This window comes from Protopterus annectens, chromosome 2.part0 (assembly GCF_019279795.1).
Source record: "Protopterus annectens isolate FY-2018-M chromosome 2.part0, PAN1.0, whole genome shotgun sequence".
NCBI classification, from domain to species: domain Eukaryota; kingdom Metazoa; phylum Chordata; order Ceratodontiformes; family Protopteridae; genus Protopterus; species Protopterus annectens.
This window is the reverse complement of record NC_056728.1, coordinates 1,007,034,686-1,007,058,984: the sequence shown is the minus strand read 5'-3', so window position 1 is coordinate 1,007,058,984 and position 24,299 is coordinate 1,007,034,686. Positions and strand designations below refer to the sequence as shown.

Below are 24,299 nucleotides of genomic sequence, written 5' to 3'. Positions count from 1 at the left end.
TTATTTACAAGCTCGAAATCTTCTAGTTGGCTCGTGGCTAGTTAGGTATCCCATGGTGCACCAGTGCAATCCCCAGATCGTGTTTGCTGCTAACTAGGAGAAATAATAACAAACATACAGAAAGAAGCCAATAATAAAAGGTCTCCAGTGAATAATGATGTCAATATTTTCCTGTCTCCAGATACTTCCAGGATGGGGGTAGGATGGTGAGTTCGTAAGAATGAAAGGCGAGACGGACTACAAACATGGAATGTTATGGTGAGTACATAACTTCTTTATGTTCTGTAGTCCTATCTCACCTTCATTCTTTACATATGGGACAGTGTCCCTAGCACCTTATTCTCGGGTGGCGGAAGGAAAAATACTCCTGAGTACCGTGGAACCAAAGGATGCTCTACCCCTGGAGGTTAAATCCAATTTGTAATGAGTAACAAATGTGTAAGGGGTAGCCCAAGTTGCTGCGGCACAGATATTATCAAGTGGGACCCTGGCTTGAAAGGCTGCAGAGGTAGACTGAGATCTCGTAGAATGAGCCTTAATCTTGAAAGGTAAAGGCCTAACCTCAGAAGCCTAAATGTAAGCTATACAGCTAGAAATCCAATTTGAGAGGGTCACTTTGAAAAATGGTAAACCTGACCTGGATTCAGAGAAGGAAATAAATAATTGATCTGACTTCCTGAATTCCTTAGTCCGGTGCAAATAAAAACTTAATTGTTTATGAACATCCAACTGATGAAACCTGTATTCTGCTGCATTGGAATGATTTGGGAAGAACCACCTGAAGTTCTATGGATTGGTTCAAAGTGCTATGGGAACAGACCTTAGGGACAAAAGATGGATTAGTACGAAGAGATATTCTGTCTTTGTGAAAAATCAGATAAGGGGGTTTTACAGACAGTGCTTGTAATTCTAACAACTCGTCTGGCAGATGTGATGGCCACCAGAAACAAGGTTTTCCAAGACAGAAATTTCAAAGGCGATGAATGAGAAGGCTCAAAGGGCAAATATGTTAATTTGGATAGCACAAAATCCAAGTCCCATGAGGCAACAGGTTCCTGAAATGGAGGTCTTAACAAAATGGCACCCTTGAGGAAGGTTTTGCACAGCCTATGTGACATCAGAGTAGAATCTTGTATGCCTAGATGAAAATTAGAAATCGCTGCCAATTGAACCCCAATTGTGGCAGCCGCAGATCCCTGGTGGAAAAGCTCAGACAGGGATTCCAAAACCACCGGAATGGAGGCGGTATAAGGGTCAACATTCTTTTTCTCAGCCCAGATAGAGAATCTCCTCCATTTACTGCAATATAATTTAATAAATCCGGTCCTTTCAGCCCTAGAGGCAAAGCTCTCTCAACCCAAGACTGGAACTGACAGTCAAGAGGAGAAGGGTAATACTTGCAACACACCACCAGTCTCACAGAGACCTAATAAACCAACACCGGCAAATAACATGCATGAATACATGAAAACATACTCGGAGGCTCTAAATAAAAATCTGCAAAAGTAACAGAGACCTCCAAAGCAGACATCCAAGCAACCTCCACACCCCATCACCAGCCATGAAACACATACTTCACATAATCAGTGTGCCACGCATTCACAGCCCTTAAGGCAAAATAACATACCCCACACACTAGTAATATGCGACTCTATAGTCAGGCACACGGGCTAACTAGGATGGACAAGGAGAAGGTTACAGTTAGCTGCCTGTTGGGCGCCAAGATCCGCCACATAACACAAGCACTTAGGTCACTCCAGAACAAGTACAAATACGACTCTGTCATTGTCCATGTTGGTGTGAATGACCTCAGACATACCTGTCTGGACTACATGAAAAGAGACATGGAAGAGCTCTCTGATCATGTAGCCCAGGCCAGTATGACCCTGAACCTGAGTAGCATCCTGCCCTCACCAAGAATGATGCCACAGTATAAAGAAAAAAATGATCAATTTCAACAACTGGCTAAGTTTCTGGTGTCATTCAAAGGGGATCCAGTAACTGTCCACCTGGGATGACATGCCTGACAAGCCACGTTGCTGCGCAAGAGAAGGCTTGCACCTGTTACCCTTAGGCTTTCGAATACTGGCCAAGGCTCCTGCCGCCCCATAGTGCCTTTTTTAGGCAAGCCTCAAAAGTCAAACCCACCACCATAAATAGCACAAGTAACCAAAAACTGAGGGTAATGCTACTCAACGCCAGAAGTTTAAACCTGAAAATGCATGCACTCGAGGCACTCCTCAATATGGAGAACATCGACATCTGTGCATTAACAGGAACCTGGTTTAAGGCTGCTGAGAGCACCCCAGCACTACTAGGCTATAACTCATGCCATACCTTTTGGCCACAGAACCAGGTCCAAAACACAAAAGGCAGGGGTGTAGCCATATTCATCAAGGATACCCACACCTCCAGGTTAGTGGCGCAACACAATGCATCAGAGATCATCCATGTGCAACTAACAATGGGCAAAACTGCAATCCAAATTGTAGCTTGCTACAGATCACCCACCATGACCCAGGACCCCCATTCTGCATTTCTGGAGACACTGGGAAATATGAAGGTCCTACCAAACACCCTAATATTTGGTGATTTCAATTACCCAAACATAAACTGGGAGAACTACTTAAGTACTAACTCCCTTGCCCAACGCTTCATAGAATTTATAAACTCGAATGCCCTGGGTCAACTGGTCAACACCCCCACAAGAGAGAACAACATATTGGACCTGGTCATCACCAACATGGGTGACCGGTGTTCCACACCAGAGGTCAACCCCTCGCTGGTTAGATCAGGCCACAGACTAAGCACTCTGGATAGCCACATTCCGCTCCACCTCCAATCAAGGAAACCACTGTGAAAAACTTTTCAAAAGCAAAATTCACGTTACTTAAGACTGAGGTGGAAAGGTTCACAGCCCCCATGCTAAAGGACAATGCTGTCCAAGCTGCTGAAACCTTTACAAAGGCACTCTATGAGCATCTGCAGGAATGTACGGATCGCGCTATCCCAAGTAAAACCAAGACTCACTCCTCCAAGAAAAGGAAACCAGTCTGGTGGACCCCTGCCATAAACAAGCTATACAACAGGAGGAGGAAACTAGTACAGAAAAGAGTAAAATCCCAAGAAGGAAAAACATCCCTGATCAGTATCAGCAAGAAACAACAATCCCTCATTAAATCATCCAAGGCTAGTTTCGAAAGAAAAACTGCCAATGACTCCAAAGATAACCACAAAGTGTTCTTTAGCTATGTCAAGAACCTAAGTGGAAATTCTCAGATCTGCTCTGAGTTAGTGCAGAATGGCACAAAATACACTGAACCGACTAACCCATTGCCAACATTCTGGCAGACAGGTTTAGTGCAAACTTCACCCCTCTTTCACCCCCTAAAGGGCCCATAACCATACCAGAAGAATGTAGGACCCCGTCAATCACTGACAGGTTAAAACAGCCCTATCCAAAGCCAAAAACACAGCTTCAGTGGGACCGGATGGTGTCCCAGGCTGTGTCTTACAAAAGGTCCAAAATGAACTAACCCCTCAGCTAAACACACTGTTCAAACTCAGCCTCTCTACAGTCTACGTACCCACAGAGTGGCACACAGCAACAGTTATCCCACTCCACAAAGGTGGAACCACAACGGACCCGGGGAACTATCGGCTTATAAGCCTGACTAGCCTGGTCTGCAAGGCTATGGAGTGCATCATCATGGAACTCATTAACAGAGACATCGGAAACCTCCAAACCTTGGACTCTACCCAGTCTGGCTTTGTTAAGGGCAGATCATGCCTTCTAAACCTGGTGGACTTCTTTGAGACAGTTACCAAGGCATTAGACGAGGGACAGGAGGTCCACACAGCCTACCTAGACCTCGCAAAGGCTTGACACCATTCCCCATTCTAATATTATAGACAAGCTCACCAGCTTGAACATAAACCCTTACGTCACAAGATAAGTTGCCAACTGGCTCATAGATAGAACCCACATGGTGAGAGTTGCATGCTCTATGTCCGACTCTAAACCGGTTACAAGTGTCGTCCCGCAGGGCTCAGTCCTAGGACCCCTCCTGTTCAGTATATACTTCTCAGAGGTACAGGCAAGCATAGGATAACTATGGCTGACCAAGTTCACAGACAACTGCAAACTAGGGACCATAACTGATTCTCCGGCTGATACAGACACCCTCCACATGGGTCTCACTGAGATGGATACCTGGTGTCAAAATCACGGCCTCAAGCTAAATGCCAAAAAGTGCATAATCATCCCCTTTGGAAAAAATAAAGTACCTGCGAACTACCACATTGGTGGTAGTCCCCTAAATACAGAAAATGTAATAAGGGATCTGGGGACCCAAGTAGATAGTAATCTCTCCTTTGATAATCATATTGCCAAGGTGGTTAGAAAATCCTTCTATGTGGCCCACCTAATCACAAAAGGATTTGCATCTAGAACAAAAGAGGTTACTGTGCCTTCTCTACTCATCACTCATTAGACCCATCATAGAATACAAAGCCCCATTTGGGATGTAGCTTACAAGACACCCGCAACAGCTGAAAAGACCACAAAAGTACCTTACCAAGAGGATTACTGGTCTCAAAAAAATGCCCTATGCAGCCCGACTTAAGAAACTCCAGCTGTCCTCTGCTGCTTACCACTTACTCAGAGGTGGTCTCTGCCTGACATACAAGGCCATGTCCAACCCAGAATTGATGGACACGCTCCAACAAATCCCGGAGAGCTACACACTCTACAGATATAAACCTCACCACAACGATAAATAGGACATGCTGGAGGGATAGATTCCTGTCCCAGAGACTCCCCATGCTTTGGAACTGGATTCCAATATACATCAGGCAGAGCCCCTCACTAACACTCTTCAAGAGAAACCGTGACGGGTGGATGAGAAACAGAAAATTTACCCCGGGGATCACTATAGTGGCTCTGCTGGACTGTGGCGCAGGGAACTAATGGCTCTGCTGGACAGAGGCACAGGGAACTAATCTAAGAGGATGGCGAAAGCAAACACATTCTGGCTAGGCTAATAAATGCCCTTGGGCAGATAGCCTAGTACTTACCTATGAACCTATAACCTCCTAGTGCAGGGTTTATGAGATGACATTAGGATATGAGTCACGGAGAGTGAGAAGTCTTGAAGCCTGTCTAGGGATGGAACTGGAGCAGCCAAGCTGTCAAATTGAGGGTGTGTAAAGTAGGATGAAGCGAGCCTGACATGTGCGTCAAGAGATCTGGCACTGGGTCCAGAATCCAAGGGTCATCTAGGAGAGGAGGCCCGAGAAAGGGGAAACAAACCTGACGATGCCAGTATGGAGCAATGAGGATCAGTTTACTTCCCAGCTGTTTCACTTTCTGAATAACCTCGGATATGAGGGGAAAGGGAGGGAAAGCATAAAGGAGACCCAGAGGCAAATCGTGAACAAGTGCGTCTCTCGGTGACTCTCCCAGAGGGAGGATGAGGGAGAAATAGCTGCTGCATTTGGCATTGATCGGGCTGGCAAAGAGACCGCAGCAAGGCAGTCTCCATCAGCAGAAAATCTGCTCCGCTATTTCCTGTTTCAGAGACCACTCATGAGGCATCAAAATTGCCCAGCTGAGTTTGTCGGCTATCACGTTGGTTGTTCCTGGTATGTGCATTGCCACCAGAAAATGCTGGGAAGATATCGCCCATTTCCAAACTCGAATGGCCTCTCGACAGAGTGGGTATGATCTGGTTCTGCCTTGTTTGTTGATATACCATACTACCGACATGTTGTCTGATTGTACTGCAATCGTCCCCAGAGGCAGAAGGTCGTGAAGTGCTTGCAACGCCAGGAGCACCGCACTCATCTCTAGAACACTGACATGCAGGTGAGCCTCATGACCTTGCCATGTGCCTTGGACAGTCCTGCCTAGATAATGCCCCCCCCCCATCTATAAGCCATCCATGGTCACAGTGGCAATGGGTTGGAGAGGGACAAATTAAGTGCCCGTGGTTAACTTGTTGGGTTGTCCACCAAATGAGGTCCTTCTTGCAAAAGTCTGTCAGCAGTATGTGATGAGCTAATGGTAGATGTTGAAAGGACAACTGGGACAACAGCAGCCACTGAAGAATCCTCATGTGTAGTCTGGCTAGCGGCATTAGTAGTATGGTGGAAGCCATGGTCTCTAGAAGCTTCAGAACAGTCTTGGCCTTGACTTTTTGTAGGGGGAGAAGACGTCAAATTTGAAGAACCAAATTCTGTGCCCTTTCTAGTGGAAGACGAGCCAACATGTCTACTGTGTCTATCTCTGCGCCTATAAAAATCACAACTTGAGAGGACAATAAGGCAGATTTTTCCCAATTGGTAGTAATCCCCAACTGGGTACAAAGTTGAATGGTAGCGTCCCTGGTCTGAAGAAGTAGATGCCTGGTTGGGGCAGTCAGGAGCCAGTCGTCCAGATACGGAAACACCTGGAATCCTCGACATCTCAGGTGAGCTGACACTACTGCCATACTCTTGGTGAACACCCTGGAGGCTGTGGTGAGACCAAAGAACAGAGCACGAAACTGGTAGTGACTGGCTCCCAGCCAAAAGCTTAGATGACTCCTCGATGCCCTGTCCATTTTTATGTGGTAGTAAGCGTCTTGGAGGTCTACTGAGCATATCCAAGTGTCTTTCCCTAGTAACAGGAGTATAGACTGCAGTGTCACCATTCGAAACATGTCCTTCTTTACTGATTCGTTCAACCTGCTGAGGTCCAGGATGAGCCTCCAGTCCCCTGTACGTTTTGGCACTAAAAGAATCTGAGGTAAGTTTCGGATCCTATTTGGTCTGCTGGGACGGTTTGGATGACTCTTTCTGTCAGCAACTTGTTGACCTCCACAGTTGCCTGATCCCTGTGATTGGGTGGAACATCTGGGATCCACTTGGGAACATAAGGTGGCAGAGAAAAGGGTATGACATAACCTCTGGTAATAATTCTTTGTACCCATCTGTCTTGAGTGATACTTAGCCAGGCTTCTGGATACAAAGAAATGCGACCCCCGACTGGCTCCATAGAAGCACAGTCGGGCCCCACATCAGGAGCACTGGTACGGCCGGCCCCAAAACGAATCGCAGCCTCCCTGCTTTTGTGGTCTGCCCCTGCCTCTAGGGCGGCGTCTATCACTTCCTCCTCCTCCTCTGCCTTTGAAGGAGGAGTCACCCTGTGCATCTTGGAAAAACCGCTGGGACTTCTTGAACCACATATTACCACCCCTCTGACCCTTAGGGTATGGTCTAGAGGGGACAGTAAAATGCACTCCCATGGCAGAGAGTGTTTTTCCTTCTTGCTCACACCAGGTGAGTTTGTCCTTTACCTTGGGTCCAAACAATGAAGAACCATCAAAGGGGGCGTTGGTAAAGGTAGACTTGAATGGTTCCGCAAAATGACAAACGCATCCAGGAATGACGTCTTAGAGAAATTCCTGAACCTGCTGCTCTACTTACTTCATCGGCTGCATATGAGATGAGCCTCATGGCTGAGTTGACAATAGAGTTCAAGATGGACAACTGGGCAGAGACTTTCTCAGGAACTCCCTCAGTGAATGTACCTTGCAGAGAATCTCCTAACTCCTTAGGGAGATCTCTCTGAAGCCTTGTGAAGTGGGTAAGGTAGTTCAGTGATCTGAGAGTAAATGCCGCTGATGAAAAGATATGCTTCCCGTATCTGTCCATCATTCGAGACTCTTTATTCGGTGGATGAACAGAAGAAGTTGTTTCCGCTAGCTCCCTCTTAGTGGCCGCCGCCACCACCATGGCATCTACGGGATCACCTTTAGACAAAACTTCCTTTTCCCTGGGCGCAGAAAGAAATTTATTTGGTCTCCTGGGGACTGGCTCCACAGCATCAGGAGTATCCCACACCTTCCGACTAACGAGCTTCATCAGTTCGTCAAAAGGTGGAGACACCCAAGAGACTGAATGTTGAGACCCAAAATCCTTCAGGTACACTGACTCCTCATCAGAAGGGGTGACAGTGGGCCAGCCGCACCTCTGCTTAAGGATTTCGAGGATGTCTACGAAGGAGGCATCATCAGAGTACGACTTAGGGGACGCTTCTGACTCCTCGAGGTCAGTGTCTGAGGTAAGAGACTCGTCCTGGGAGTCTACATGCTTCCTCTTGCATGTGCTCTTCCATGGGGGTTCCTTGGAAGGATATTCCGGGGATGTCTCGGAAAAATGTGGGCCACCAGGCGGTGGCTCCTGAGGCTGCGGATCTCTACTGTCCAGAGAGGGAGTAGGAGCAAAGACAGAAGTAGGTGCCCTAGGGTGGGAGAGGGTCGGTACCCCTGGTAGGAGCTGATGATGGGGACAGCACACTCCTCATCATCTTGAATGCCGACTTCTCCGGCTCCGAAAACCTTCCCGGCTCCAAGGAAACCGAGGATGCCATCGGTTCCAGAGCTATCGGCTCCAAGATAGACAAAGGGTCCGTGCTCACCCTCACTGATGCACAAAGAGGAAGGGTCGGAACTGAAGAGGTTCGATTTCAGGCATCCCTGTCGAGGCTGACCGGGAAGCTTCGGCTCCTAGACACCACGGACGGCACCGAGTGTGTCAGAGTGGAACTCAGCTCTGAAACAACCTCAGGGGGAGCTGGAACCAAGGGTTCCACCAGCGGTACCAAACACTCAGGCTCTGAAAGGCCAGCATGGCTCGGAGGAGGAATCACCGAAGGGAAGGCAGACTCAATTGGCCCCGGGCCTGACTGGGTCGGAGCCAAAAACAATTTAGGTAAGGCAGATGACTTCAGGAGTCTCCGCACTACTCTCTCCACATCTTCTTCCGACAAACTCCTGGAAGACCTAGAAGACAGAGTGGGAGAACAGGATCTCTGCAATATTGGTGACCTTAATGTAGGGGAAACAGGTAAAGGATCTGTAGACCGGCTCCGCTGAATACTCTCAGTGGTCGGCTTCAAACTACTTGGTGCTGACCTTGTAACCACAGTAGAAGAACCCTTGATCAGCTCCGAACTCAGTGGGACCGATGACGGAGTAGTTTTGTCAGATTTGGTCATTTTAAGAGGTGGCTCTGAAGCACCAGCTGGTGCTGGGGAGGGCCTATTAGAGGATTTGGATTTCTCCTTTTTAGATCCCTGAGATCTAGCAGAGGAGGAAGAGCTAGCCAGATATTCCTCAAAAGAAGGCTTTAGGAGATCTTTTAGTATGAGCTTATTTTTCCTCTCTTGCAACACCCTAGCACTAAAAGAGTGACAAAATAAGCATGTTTCCTGTAAGTTGGTGGCCCCAAGACACTATACGCAGTTACTGTGGCCATCCGTTATAGACATCTTCTGTGAGTATTTCACACACTTTTTAAAGCCAGATGGCTTATGATCCTTGACCTCCTTAGAGATCTCACAGAAGACTGTACTCAGACACACAGAGAAAGGAAAAGTGGGAGGACTAACTCTAGCCCTAAAAGAACCGACAAAGACGCACCACGAGGACTAGGTCCTCTAACTTAAACGGGCCTAGCCCTGGTAGAGAAGAGGGAGGTAAATAGGTCCTCTAACTAAAACGGACCTAGCGGGAGGTATAGCAAAACAAGTCAAGAGCCTCTCACACAAACTAGAACAGGAATACAAAGTCTAATTATTGAAACAAACAAGGGACGAGAACGAAGGTCAAACAGAACCTCGCTCTGTATGCAACACCAAAAACTGTCACTATCAACAAGCGGAAAGCTCCGCAAGTAAAGTTATTAATTATAATACTTATGAAAAGCACACACAATCTAAACTAAGCTCGAAAGGCGCCTACAACTAGTAATATAAACAGTATGGAATATAGATATCTATATATATATATATATATATATATATATATATATAGATATCTATATATATAACAACCCAGTGAAGAAACAACTGGCACACAGGATACCAAAAAGTACTGCAAGGCCAACGGCCAACTGTACTCAGAGAAACTTCACACAAAGCCCTCTGGTAAACGTTATCTAACTACCAACACTACACTAACTACAGCTATATAATGCTATAAAAATATGAAAATAGCAGAAATATCCAAAATTTAGAACAAAATGTGTTAGACTTAGCCACGGCTAAGAAGCACATCCGAACTCGTCGATGCGGCAAACGAGATCTGGGGATTGCACTGGTGCACCATGGGATACCAACCTAGCCACGAGCCAACTAGAAGACTTTGAGCTTGTAAATAGGCCGAGTCGGAGCCGAGGATCAGCTCCGATCCCATCGCTAAGAATGAAAGCGAGACAGGACTACAGAACATAACTTTTTTGGGTCATCAATAAATTGCTTATTTTGTACTTTTCCTTTATATTTATCTGTGTATCTTCTATGTTTTTCCACCTGTGCTGAGATTTTTAGCTTATTTGCGAAAGTGCATGATAGAACCTAGTCTGTTCTAATACTGTACATTGCTTTTATTACATCCATCTTTCTTAGTATTTTTGTTGCTCTGTTCCCTCTTTTATATTCTTCTAACAGTGACACTTCTTGTCTTAATTGCTTTATAGTTTTCCTCTATTCGATACTTCCATGATAGTATTCGATTTTTCCCCCTCCTTTCCCTCACTACCCTGTGTTCTTGTAGTAGGACTTCATCGATTATTAATTTAGCTACACAGTAATATATATATATCCTGTTTACTTCTGTTCTATCATATGGATCTCTATGGACAGTCCTAACTACGACGTTCATTTGTTTTCTCAAACTTCTGACTTTTTCGGTTTTACTGACCTTTCTGCAGTCTATTTCTTTCAATGATCTTAATAAGTCTATCTATCACTATTAAAACAAGCAACTCTTCTCTTAGCTTTTCTTCTAAACGGAGGGCACATTTTTTTATTTTCCATTTCCTGCGGGCATTCTATAGAAAGTTCTATACTATCTTTCTGTGGCACATTTTTTTAAATTTCATCCTGTGCCATCCGTTGCTCTGTCATATGGGAACTTACTGGCCTATCACTCCTCAACATTGACTGCGTCAGTTTCCACAGTTTCCTGTTCCTTCCCTTGCTGTCCAGCTTCAAGTGAATGTTTATACTGGTTTCCTGTGGAAGGCTCTAAAATATCTTCATGTGGCACCTGACAAATTGCTTCCCATTCCACTGATTTCCCCTTAAATTGGATATCTATTGCTCTATCCTGTGGTGCTTTCTGAATTAGAATTTCTACACTGAATCCTTCACTTCATAGGTACCCCATAAACTCAGTTTTTATTTATTTAACTTCTCAATCACTAACCTCCTTTTCCTCTTTGTCTTCTTATTTTTTGTATTGTAAAGTTTTCCATATCCGGATTCCTTTGCCTAATTTCTCTTTGAATATCTTTGGTGCTGCTCTTTTTGTATTGGTTAGTTTTGCTTTCTCCTTTGCATAAATATTACACCATATTAAATCTCTTTTCCTTTCCTCTGTCCATATTTCTTTTTCAGATGTCTTCTGAACTTCCTGCTTCTCCTTATTTTGTGGACTTGCTCCATCTTGCTGTGATGTAACCTGTGTTAGACCTTCTACACCAAAGCCTTCACTTCACAGGTATTCCATAACTTCACCTTCTATTTTTTTCAACTTCTACTTTACTAATCTTCTTTTCTACATTCCCTCTTTGTGATATTATTTTCTTTATTGTGCAATTTTCCATATCTGCATGCCTTTGCCTGTATTTCTCTTTGAATATCTTTGGTGCTGGTTTCTTTATATTGATTAATTTGGCTTTCTCCTTTGCACAATAACAAATCACTCTTTCTTTCCCATGTCCATATTTCTTTTTTATACTTTTCAAAAATCTCTAGTTTTTGTTATTTATATTTTCACACTTCTTCAGATGCTTCTTTTTCCAAACGGATCAATGTTTCTTGATCTATATACTGTTTTTCACAAACCTGTTGTATTAATGAATACAAATTTGTATTTGAAGCTTCTGACAGTTTTTCTTGGGGAAGTATTTTTCTTTCCTCTAATTTCTCTTTTAATCATTTTGTATTTCTTGTGTCTGGAAATTCTGGGCTTTTTGCATAATAGTACCAATAAAGAATTTCTTTCTTATCCTCAATAGTCCATTTTATCATCTTTATGGCTCTTCTTTGGCCTGTCAGTTTTTGTGATTTTTGTGGACTATTACTTCCTTCTACAACAGGCAGCCATCCCCTCCTTGGGCCTGGCCTGGCCCCATTGTAGGAATATTTCCATAGTTTGAGGATTCTATATGGTCATCTTTTCAGTCCTGGCACCAGTGTGTATACCAGGATTGGACTTTTTTTATCCTGGTGTCTTGTGCACCCAGCTTTTTAACCTACTTCTGTCCATGATATATGCTATACAAATACAGTCTATGTACCAGTGTCACCTTGGTGAGACTTTGTGAAAGACAGGGTCCACCTCATGAAGGTACTCACCAAGACTTGAGGATGAATTCAGTTTCAGCACTACTACTCTCCCTTACCTGCTGACTTTTCACCTCTCCATTTCCACTTCTTTGAGACTAATATGATACTCAAAGATTACTAGCTGACTTATTCAACCAATCATGGAAAACAATGCTCCTTTCTGCAGTTTCTTAACCAATCATCTTGTTAGGATGGCACAAATTAAGAAATTGCTCATCAAGAGGAAAGGTGGCCTTGGAATCCTGGGTTACTCAGATTTCATAATCTGTTCTCCTCCTCTGTATCATAAAAACTTTCTGAAAGGGAATCCACACCTTATTTCACACAACATGAAAGATCCTTTACTCCTTGAGACTCTCTGTCTGGACCATACCAGTGGGACGGCCAACATATGCATACTAGAAGTAACTCAATGGCCAAAAACGCAACAAACATATTGCAAAATGGCTCCTTCACCTTTTGAACAAACTTCTCTCTGCCTTAAAAAATGCCAATACCTTCAGGTTTTTAAAAGGAATCTTGATGACTACATGACTACTAAACATTTCACCACAGGTCAACCTTCAAGCCTCTAATTATACTAAGTGATTCTTTAACTTCTTCAGTATTATCAGAAGATCTGCTGTTGTTACAAAAGGTACATTTTCAGAGTTGCATGGAATCCTTGATTTGAATGTACAAAGTCCTCCTGCTGGGAAGGGCCTTATCTGGCAATGACTGTTATTTGCTGCATTACAAAATCCTCCTTACTTGATACTGTTAAGAGAACATTCTTAACATTTCATCATACAAATGAATTATATTTTTCTAAAATGCAGAAGACTGTTGGTTTCAAGCACTTAGACTTGACAAGCAGCAATACAAAATTTTTTCTCTAACCAACAAGCTGGAAACTGCCTCACTGCATCATTTCTGTTACTTCACTGTGTGCCAAATCTACATTTGTTTTACTAGTCGAAACCACTTCCTCACATGTGATTCACAATTTCCTATGTTCTGTAAGTTTGCACATACAAACAGATAATTATACAATTTAAAGATGTAATTTGCTTCCTCCATTAAGGGATCACACCAGATACTCCTAGTCTCCTGTCTATTCCTTGATCTCTCTAAAGACTTTGACACTGTGTCTCATACCATCCTTCTTAAACTCTCAGACCTAAACCTCTCTCCTACTCTTGGCTGATTCCAATCCTACCTTACTGGCAGAAAACAAGTTGTTAGATGGCAGCAGGGCTTTCTCACCCTTCCTTGCTGTTCAAATAGTTGTAGCCCAAGGCTCCTTTTCAACATTTTTACCAACAACCTACATTCCTCCTGCGGTCTCTCATCTATAATCCAATACGCAGATGACTCCACTCCCTTATCTATCTCCAATACTACCTCTGAACTACACACACTAACACAGACTTCCTTTATCTCTGTTGAAAAATGGCTCAAAAACAATCAACTAATCCTTAACCCTAAGAAAACTCAACTCCTTCTCTTCCTACCTCAGACACTCTCTCACCTTAAATCCAACTTTTCTCTTTCCTCCCTAGATGGCACCCACTATCTCCCCTGCCTCACACACCAAACTCCTTGGGGTAATAATTGATGACCAACTAAAATTTGACTTGCACATACAAGCCATTAAAAAAACACCAAAAACTTGGACTACTTTATAGGAACAAAAAAGTCCTCACTACTGCCACTAAACGGACTCTTGCACAGGCATTTCTCTTGCCCAGTCTTCTATACGCTTCCTCCATCCTTACCAATATCCAAACTACCTCAATACAGAAACTGGAATAAATGTACAACAAAATTGCCAGATTTATTATAAACCAACCACTCTTCACAACACTGCCTCTCACTAAGCAAACTTCAGTGGCTGGAATTTCCGCACCTTCTCCTACAATCACAACTCCACACTACCTTTTCCATACTCAATAATCCCTCTGCCTGCTTGCTCTTGCCTCCCATGTTACTCTTTACTCTCCCCCCAGCCTCTCCGGAGTGCTGATCAGCATCTTCTCTCAGTTTATAAATGCAAAAGGAATATTGGCAAACTACTTTACAAACACTCTGCCTCACTAAATTGGAACAAACTCCCTTCTCCATATTAAATCCAACTTTTCCTTTCCCCGTTTTAAAAAGGAGCTTAAATCCCACCTACTAAACTTGAAATTATGCCGTTGCATTGACCACACATAGTCTTAGTCTCTCCCACTGTATAACCTACTGCATTTCCCAACTTTCGTTCTTTGTTAGTAACCTCTGCTTAAACCCTTAGCTCTACTACTATAGCCCTACTATAACCCCCTCCCAATTCCATACTAGCGCCCCCCCTCCACTTCCTATCAATGTCTATACATTGTCCTTCTTTTGAACAATGATTATCTTTTTGTTTTTACTCTCATATGTAGTAAATTTTAGTCCACTAGTATCAGTGCAATCCTTAATGTCCATAATTTTTTTTCTTTTATTTTTCTCTTTATAATTAATTTCGTATTTGCAGTGTTGTTTTTAATAGTTTTTGTCTGTATGTTTATCTTTGCTTATGTTTGCTGGGGCTCTTTCCCTTTGGGTCTCCACTGAAAATGGGTTGCTTACTATCAATGCAATGTAAATAGTTAACCTTTTCTTTTTTACAATTATTTTGTGTTGTGATTGTTATTTAATATTTGTATATTGTCACTTTATTTTTACTTTCGTTTGCTGGGGCCTTTCTTCTCGGGTTTCCATTGAAAATGGGTTTGTTTGCAAACTCAATTGGACACTAACATGGTTAACAAATGTGAAATAAATAAATAAATAATAAAAAGAGTTTACATTTAAGGTCACCTATACAATTATACTACCAGAGAAACAAAGAGCATGCTAGTCTCGGAGTAATTTCAGACCATGGCCAGTCCTACTACACAGTGTCTTTTTTCACTATTCTGATTTAGAAAAAATATATAAGCGTAACAAACTTTGGGAAATTCCTCAGTTATCTTTTATGACCACATTATGTACAGAAACTATTTGCAACTGGATGGTAAGCATGCTTAAACACTTTATTCATACAAGACATTTTGGAAGCAAATACTCCCTTCTACATTGGGCTGGTATTATATCCCTTGGTATTATAAGTTGAAATGTCAGAAGGATGGGTGCAGTGCTTTTAGCAAGCTGCAGATATGATTAATAAATGGACATTTTACTAAACAGATTAATATGTTTAAAAACAGACTATAAATTCTCTGTATTAGTTACTTAAGTGATTAGGCGGCATCCTTTCCATCTAATCTAGACAAAACAGGTTAAATGATTAGGCTTTGATGTTTCTGTACTGTATTACTAAACAAGTGTGGGTGCTACAAGGCCTTACAATTCTTTGCTACATCATCATTAGCATTTCAGATGCAGGCTGCAAATTACTTCACTGAAACAATGCCATTCTTAAAATTCTTACAATGCACTGCAACAAAGAAAGAAGTCTGTGTATTAAGAATATGTTATCTTTGCAGATATATGGTACTGTGGCAGTCAAGTTTTACTATGAAGAAATTCCCAAAAAAAAGACATTACTACAACCAAATTAAAATACACAAAATAACAGCAATCACTATGCAAAGAATGATCAAAGTTGAATGCTATACTTCGATATAAAATATAAATATACTCACGGAGCTCTAGAACCACCACAGGATAAGTGAAACACAGACCAGAGGTCAGTGAAACGTTTGTAATAATGTGAAAAGGCATGACACCAGAGGAGTTCAGTGAAGCAAATGAAAGCCAAACAAAAAAAGAGAGAGACAGAAAGAGAGAGAACTAAAAATCACAAGTTGTGAGAAAATGTTCATATATACATGGATACACAAAAGCCTGCACTTTTAACAAGTTATTTGAGAATTCAATAAAACATACCTCTCAACCTCTTAGTGCAAGAAATCTGGACAAACCCATAAATAATGCGGGGACAAAGGCCCAAAAATAGGGACACTTTTTAAATATTGCTCTTATAAACTTAGAACACTGACAGAATAACAGGATTTTCATTAGCATGGATTTTCTGAAGGGTATGTAGTCTGAAACAAACTGAAATGCCTGACATTAATTTCAGATTTCCATCCTCAATGATTTCCCAATGAATTGCCAGAAAATTAAAAATTTATGAGGAACAGACCAAAAATATGAGCCAAAAACCTGGACATTCTGTGAAAATCAGGACAGTTGAGAGGTATGCAAGAAAGCAAAAGACAAGTCGCATGCCAAAAGCAGATTTAGAAAGCTATACCTGCTGTTTTAGCAACATAACTCTAGCTTGTTCTTTCTATCCATTTCTGAGCGAAAGGCCAGTTTATTTTAAGTGACACTGGCACAAATTTGTGAAATTTTTGCTGCTTTTGTCAATGTAAATAATTTGCAGTGAGCAAAAAGGTTGAATTAAAGCAGGATCAGGAATGTAGCTCAGTATGTAAAACATTTAAAACATTACTTCAGTTTTAATAACCAGGTAAATTCCAATGAACAAAAGGAGCTATGTTGTACATCATGTACTTCAAATATTTAAAAAGGAAAGCAGACAACTTTTTTTCTGGCCAGCCGTACTCAGCTCTATGCCCACCCTTAACCATCAGTCTTAACCTCTATTCCATTCTTTGCTTCACTTCCTGCCTATACTGATGTTAAAGAAGTCCATTTTAAGCTACAAACTAAGTTCCTTAGACTACACAACTATCATTATTGACCTAATTCTAAATGGTTTTATCATCGTCCAGTGTATTTACCGTTTACATTTTAGCTTCTGAACATTGTGCAGGTCTGTATCTGACTTTTGGATCATGTTACATTCACAGTGTCCAGACGTATAGCTGGATTAACCAGCACCCTCTCCCAGTCCCATGAATTATCACTACACTCATTCACAGAGTAAAATAAATAAATAAATAGTAATCCACTCCTTCTACAGGCACACCAACCACGTGGCCAGTTAATGAAATGCCCCCACCCCCTTCAGGTCTAGTTTCTTCACCCTGTCCCCAAACCTCCTCCTAAACATTTTAGCAAAATGCTTACTACTGAAGAGTTGCTACAGTTTATACCATGCACACAGTGCTACTGGTCTCAGGTTTTACTTTAAGAAAAAACAGAAAAAGAAACAAACATTTTCTCTTTTAAATTGTAGCAAAGTGCAGGTGCTACAGTTTAGACCACGCACGGAGTGCTGCAGCACTCAGGTTTGACTGCAAAAGCAATAACAACTTTTAAAAGCTGGTATACATTAAAGAGAAATCAGGACTAGCCAATTACGTCCCCCTAAAACTTTGCCCCTCCCTACCTACAATACTGACAGTATATTTCCAAACAATTGGCTGAAAGCTGTTATGTTGTATGCATCCATTATCTCTTAAACATTAAATAAATTAATTAATAACATCTTCAAGTGAGAGCGCCTCCTTAACTTCATTTTAACAGCTAGGAAAAAGAATGAAGATGGGCAGAGGTACATTGGTTACCTAACTAATACAGGCATTACCACACCAAACGCTCTCCCCATCTCCCTGAGGCTGAGCACGTGCTATGACTTCAGACAAGAGTGCAGGACATACCCCAACATGTCTGTGCCCCTGTCCTGTTGTACCCTAAGCTATCCACAGCAAAAAACAATACTACAGCATTGAAGCTCCCCATACCCCAGGCTGCACCCAGAAGACAGAAGATGCCACATGGCTGCTTAATGGCACCTTTCCCCAACAACAACGACAAGACATAAAGAAACAACTAAACTCCAAATCCTATTTAACAGAGACAGACTGCTTCATCCAACCAAGCCATGACTTATGATTGTTCTCTGTATCTCTTTATTCTTAAACAACTTCTCCATTCCTGTGCAGATGCAAAACAGTGTGTACATCTGCTGCTACCTTACCATCAATGAATTTGTTACACTTCCTAGAAACATGAAATGTCTCTTCAGAAATTGATCTCATTTTCTGGTGCGGCTGTTGAACTCTGATCATTCCTCCAATCCCATTCTCCACCTAACTTTAATATCAGTCAGTGGCACAAAAATACATCCCTATTTCTTGTAGACATTCTGCAGTGCAGCTGAAAACAACATTACAATTTATCAGTCCTACCACTGGAGCCAGCATACTTAAAAAGAAACCTTTTTTTCTGTACAATGGGTGTTAGTTACTACTACTCACTAGTGCCAGGTTAGCCCACTCCAGTGCTGTTTTACTTACTTTTTTTAGAATCTCTCTCATACACCACTGTGCCAAACACTTCACTAACCATTAAGCAATCAATGCCACTCCTTGCTCTGCTACTTTGATTATGTTCCTACCTAAAGGGAACACTTCTGTCCTCAACCCATACTGCCTTGGTTCAGTGTCCTACTTGCATCTAGATAAAACAAATTCTTTCCTTCAGAATAGACTCCATGAGGTTCCATACAACTAAATTCTAGCAGGGAGCTCAGTAGTCTTCTGTCTGTCTTCTACTCATTTTCGAGATGAAATATTATTTTTAAATAATTTTTAAGTGCTAATTAAGCAGGACAGGCAAAGTAATGAAAGTGCTCATAAATGCCTAGGTAGGAAGACCATCAAAATTCATGTAGCCCTGACAACAAGATGCCTGAATTACAGGACTCGGTAATGAAACAATGACACCACCATTCACAAATATTTCATGCACTCCATACTTTGGAAAGGAAAGGAGAGTTAAATCAAGCCCATAGTGTATTACCAGACCAAAAAAGCATCACGGCCAAAGGCAAAACATTACAACATTCTGAATAAATATCAGCTAACGGACTTTCCAGGAACATCCCATCATGACATCAACAATTCCTCTAACCAGTTTCACAAATCAGTGCAATGATATTCCTCCTTCTTTTTCTATCGTGTAACCCAGATGCAAACCCTAATAAGGCTCTACAAATGATGAAAATCCAAACAAACATGAAACTACTACTAACGTGGGAGAAGCTTAGCTCAAGGAAAACCACCAGCAGACCAAGATGCTCTCCATGACATAACATGAGGGAGGCCCTAAATAAGTACTTCATCTTCTACAAGGCTAGTTCAGTCAATATGTAGAATGTATTTTAAGAACTTATGTGTAACTGGGTGGGGTAAAGGCAGTTTCCAAAAGGAGATGAACTGCTGGACAATGTAGTGTAAATAACCCATTCAGTCATTTGAAGAAGCTGTGTACAAACAATAAATAAATTAATAAATAAAATTACAAGATTAGGCCTTGCAGGACAAAACTACCAATACCTGCTTGCTGCAGAAGACAGACCAAAGCTGCACAGAGAAAGTACGGACTCCAGACCAAGTAGCTCTACCTCATGTCTCATAATATTCGGAAAAAAGTGGCCCAGGACAATGATCAGCAAATAAAATGTGGTTTGGTAATACCTAGGTGGCTTCTTCCAACATAACTACAGCAACAGGCAGTATAATCAGACAGTAATGTTGACATTTGATCTGAACTAGCCTAACCTTTATGCCACAAGCAAAAGAAATGTAAAACTGCTTGCAGTGCTAAAAGTGAACAGTCATGGTGATGACTGTTTTAAGACAGTACAGCTGTGTAGGTAACGTACCACGATAGATGTATTAGCTTGTTCACTGTTGCATTTATGAGCAAAAGGATATCTGCAATAAGCTGAGTCTGAGATCAGGGCAGACTTTTTTAAACTGCCCCCCCCCCCCCCCATATTGTTGAGCTGACACCTCCATCCCTAGGATGTTGGCATTCCCTGAAATTAAAGTGGTACTATATTTACCTCATAAGTTTCTATCAGGCAACAGGAAAATACAGACCTCCCAGGGAGCCTGGACAAAAACAAAGAGGAGAGGACAGATAAGAACACAGAAAGAAGGGAGGGAAAAGGACTTTTGATACCCTACTCTGGCCAGTAAAAATATTGTAGTACGAGGAGATGGGGAAAGAGGAATGCAACAATTAATGCACTTGAGCATTGTCTATTATTGTAAGTTTGTGAACTCTCCTAGTGTTGGTTTTAAGAGTGTGAATAACGGTAGGTTTCCTAAATAGTTGCACTAAGGCCTGCACGTATCTTACGGTTAAAGGTCATGAGTAATGGGAGGATTCCAAAAGCTGTTAGCCCCAATGGAAAAAAAAGGTGGTTAGCTATAGTGCAGAAGAGGACTGAACAAGCCCACAAAACAGCAAACACAAATTCAACCCTAGTCCTGGAGATAAACTTGTCTGTAATGAGTGGAAAATGTATGAAGTGAGACCAGGTAACTGCTTGTTAAATGTCCGGTGTATCTACTCCTTCCTCCATTACTTTGGATAAAAAGGGTGAGCCAGAGGCAGACATACAGAAATGGCCAAATTATGAATCTTAATGGTACAGTAAGAAAGGCCAGAGGATAACAACTCACAAAAATATTGTAGAACCAAAGGTGTATGAGCCTTAAAAGGGTCTTAGTGCATACTATGACATCAGAAAATATTTTCCACTTGGCCATATATGATTTTCTTGTAGAAAGTTTCTTAGCCTCCTTTAATATCTGCTGCACATGCTCAGAAAAAGAAGCCTCAAAAAGATACTAAAACTTAACATGTAGGCTATACGCTTAAAGGCTGGTGAATGAGAGAACCCATTTTGTACAAGTAAATTCACCCTGTGAGGAAGCTTGCGGTAAAATACCCTTGGCCATTTTCAAAAGTAGGGAGAACCACGGTTGCCTTTGCCAAAAGGTCATTATTAATATCTTTGGAGACTCCTTTAAAAGAATGGGTGAAAAAGTATACAAGAAAACAGCTGTCCAAGGTAATGAAAAGCCATCTTTATATATTTTTTATAATTATTATAAAACGTTATCAGACATCCTAGGATCACTGTCAGAAGAACTGCTGGCTGCACTATGTCACAAACCAAAACATTTTATACCCATACCATCTCCCCTATCTTATAATGCATCACAGAATTTGAATTCCAGTTCTAAGTAAACACTAATTCATTGCTAACAAAACTTGCCTTAAAACAAACTCAAATACACATGCCTCCCTCCAAACAAATACTTCATATCATAATTGAAACTCGGTGATATGACCCAAACCCTCACCCTCCAACACACAAGTCCCCATACAACTCAAATGCCCCCTCAAAATGCATTTATTTCCATTCTCTAACCAAAAGACACAAGAAGGCTTACTAATAATTCAGTATGAGCACAAGTCTGAGCAACAAAATGCCATTTATGCAAACATTGCTGTATGCTCACCAGACATATTAGTCAGTACAGAAACCTGGCTAAAACCAGGCATAAAAAGAAATGAAATTTGCCTACCAGACAACATCATCCTAAGAATGGATATAAAAAAACAAGAAGGCTGGGTGGGGTAGTTTTTACAGAAATACTTTCGAAATGACTCCCCATCCTAACCCCTTTCCCCAATTTAACAATGCAGAACTATTTCTCTTTCAGCTAAAGCTAAACAATAAAAAGAACATCTGCAAAAAAAGCCCTATGCATACCCCCAGGTAAAAATACTAACACTGCCAAAAAAAATCCTGTGTTGGTTATCCATAAACATAAGCCATGAAACAATCATACGGGGACACCTCAAAACTGACTGGCAAGTAATATGCTCAGATGTCCCCACCTACAAAAAAAATCTATATAATTTCATTCAGCTAGTCAGCACCCCAATTAGGCTTAACAAAAATACCAGCATGAAATCGACACCACTCACAGAAGCATAGAAAATATAAAGCAACTGGTCCATGTGGCCAGTTACACCTTGCCAATATCCTGCCTTAGACCCTACCTCCTTTTTCAAGAAGTGACAGGCCAGTCAAGCCGGGGATGATTTGGTGAATACCCAGGCAACTAACTCCTTTTTAAGGGAAGACAGTGTGTTACACTGTTTGATCTGGAGTAAAGTGGAAGTTTGTTCCACTGATGGCATAGTTTAGGTGTGGCAATTTGTCTTTCCACTCTGATTTATTTATTTGTTGGAGGAGGTTCAGACTTTGTGTTTGCTGGACTGTTTGATTTGTGGAGATACAACACATCTTGGACTGCTACAACATAAAGACATGAATGGCAAGGCTCAGAGCACCCCTAAGGAGTCTATAGGAAACTGAATACAAGGAAAAAAAACCCTCTAGCTCAGGTTTTTTAGGCCTGTGATCTTTTCTTGTCAGGAACCACTGCTTGACATTTCTAGTAAGAAACATCTCATGGGGGTGTATTCAAAACTTGACCTGATTAGAGCAGAATATAGAAGGGTAAGGGTTTCTTTAGATTTAGAGGAGATATCCCTTTGGGATCAGTTGTGCCAGACACCATTTCCTAACCACAGCTGCTTCTCAAAGGAAAGTGAAATATCAACACAATGCATCAAGGTCTCTCACAACATCTTAATTTGGGAGTGGGTGTTATTTATACTATAAGCTTGGTGTTTTTTTTTTAAAAACAAATACAATGATATTGCATTTTTAGCTTTACGTTTAACCCATTTTCTGTGCATCAGATATTATTAATATATTATTAACATTTGTAAGTTCACATTATAGCTTCTGCATATCAGAACAGGATTTGAGTATGACAACCAGTTTACAATCATCTGCAAATCTTTTTAACCGGAGATCTCCATCTTTGATTTGGAAATCATGGATGTATATGCCAAACAGCAAAGGTTTCAGCACAGATCACTGACAAACCCTACTGGTTACCTTTATGCTCTCTGAGGATGCACCTGCCACCCTCATTGTCCACGTTCTGTCATTCAGCCAATATGCTATCCACCTAACTACTAAGGGATCAATTTGGAGTGCATCTAGCTAGTTAGTTATGTTAGGATTTAGCATGGTATCAAACATCTTAGTGAGATCAAGCTGTGTTGTATGGACAGAACAACCACAGTCCACGGTTTGTGTTACCTTCTCAAAAGATAAAAAAAAAAAAAAAGATTCATTAGATAGGACCTACCCTTAACAAATCCAAACTGCTTGGGCTACAATTCATAAGATTTTTAATATTGTAGTTTATCAGATAAGCAGATAACCCACTCCATGCCCTTGCACATGAAACTCATCAGGGTGATAGGGCCTCCCTTGTGAAATAGTATCACAGCCACTTTGTGCCACACCTCAGGAACAAAGCCAGTTGGTATGGCTGAAGCTCAGGCTGAACAGCTGTAGGGCCAGACCCTACCAGCACATGTTTAGTGCTATCCAGCAGCCAGTGTGGTACATTAACAGGTCTCATTGAGGAGGAAGTTCTTATTCTGGAGAGCACTTTTAGCAAGTGTTCTTTAGTGATGATTGGGGTTTTGAGATCCTTAGGGATACGCGGACTTTGTATAAATGTCTCTGGTGAGAAATATGCACTGAATTTATTAGCTAATATATCTGCAGTATCCAGTGGATCCAAGTAGGTATTGTCATTGTTAATAAGTTCAGAGCAATGCTGGGTGTTATTTTTGTAACTTCCAGATAAAAGTAGAGAAATATTTCTTCTTATCCTTCGTATCTGATGCCAGCCTAACTTTAGGATGTCTTTGTTTTCCTGATTGTTTGATGTTGTTCCTGATTTGTGGGTCTTCATTTTTGCTGTAGGAAGATTTTTCCTTCGCTACTATTTTTATTTAAGCACTGGACCACACGCTAATTTGTTCTCACATTTTCACATTGGATTGTGTTCTCATCTCCAAACAAAATAACCACTAGTGTGCGTCTACCAGACACCATTAGTGACCATCTTCCTACCTTTGCTATAATACCCAGAGGCAACCACAATATCAGCAGACACAAAAGTCCAGCAAATTGCAAGTACAAACTTTTATTTCCGGTCTACAGCTATGTAGCAGCCATGTGCTAAAAACTGCATCTAGATGAAGCAGTCGCAGAACTTAACAAAATATTTCTAAGTAT

General features: G+C 41.6%; 1 protein-coding gene across 13 annotated transcripts in view; it reads right to left on the bottom strand.

The window, feature by feature from the left end:
• Positions 1-24,299, bottom strand: part of LOC122793337 (PDZ and LIM domain protein 5-like) — a 2,364,325-nt gene that overhangs the window by 1,049,331 nt on the left and 1,290,695 nt on the right. For 10 of the 13 annotated variants that reach the window (XM_044061256.1, XM_044061255.1, XM_044061265.1 and 7 more), the window contains exon 6: positions 16,051-16,056. The exons of the other annotated variants lie outside the window; for them this stretch is intronic. In XM_044061256.1, the coding sequence (XP_043917191.1) occupies positions 16,051-16,056 (6 nt within the window). The remainder of the gene's footprint in view (positions 1-16,050; positions 16,057-24,299) is intronic. 13 annotated transcript variants of the gene reach the window in all.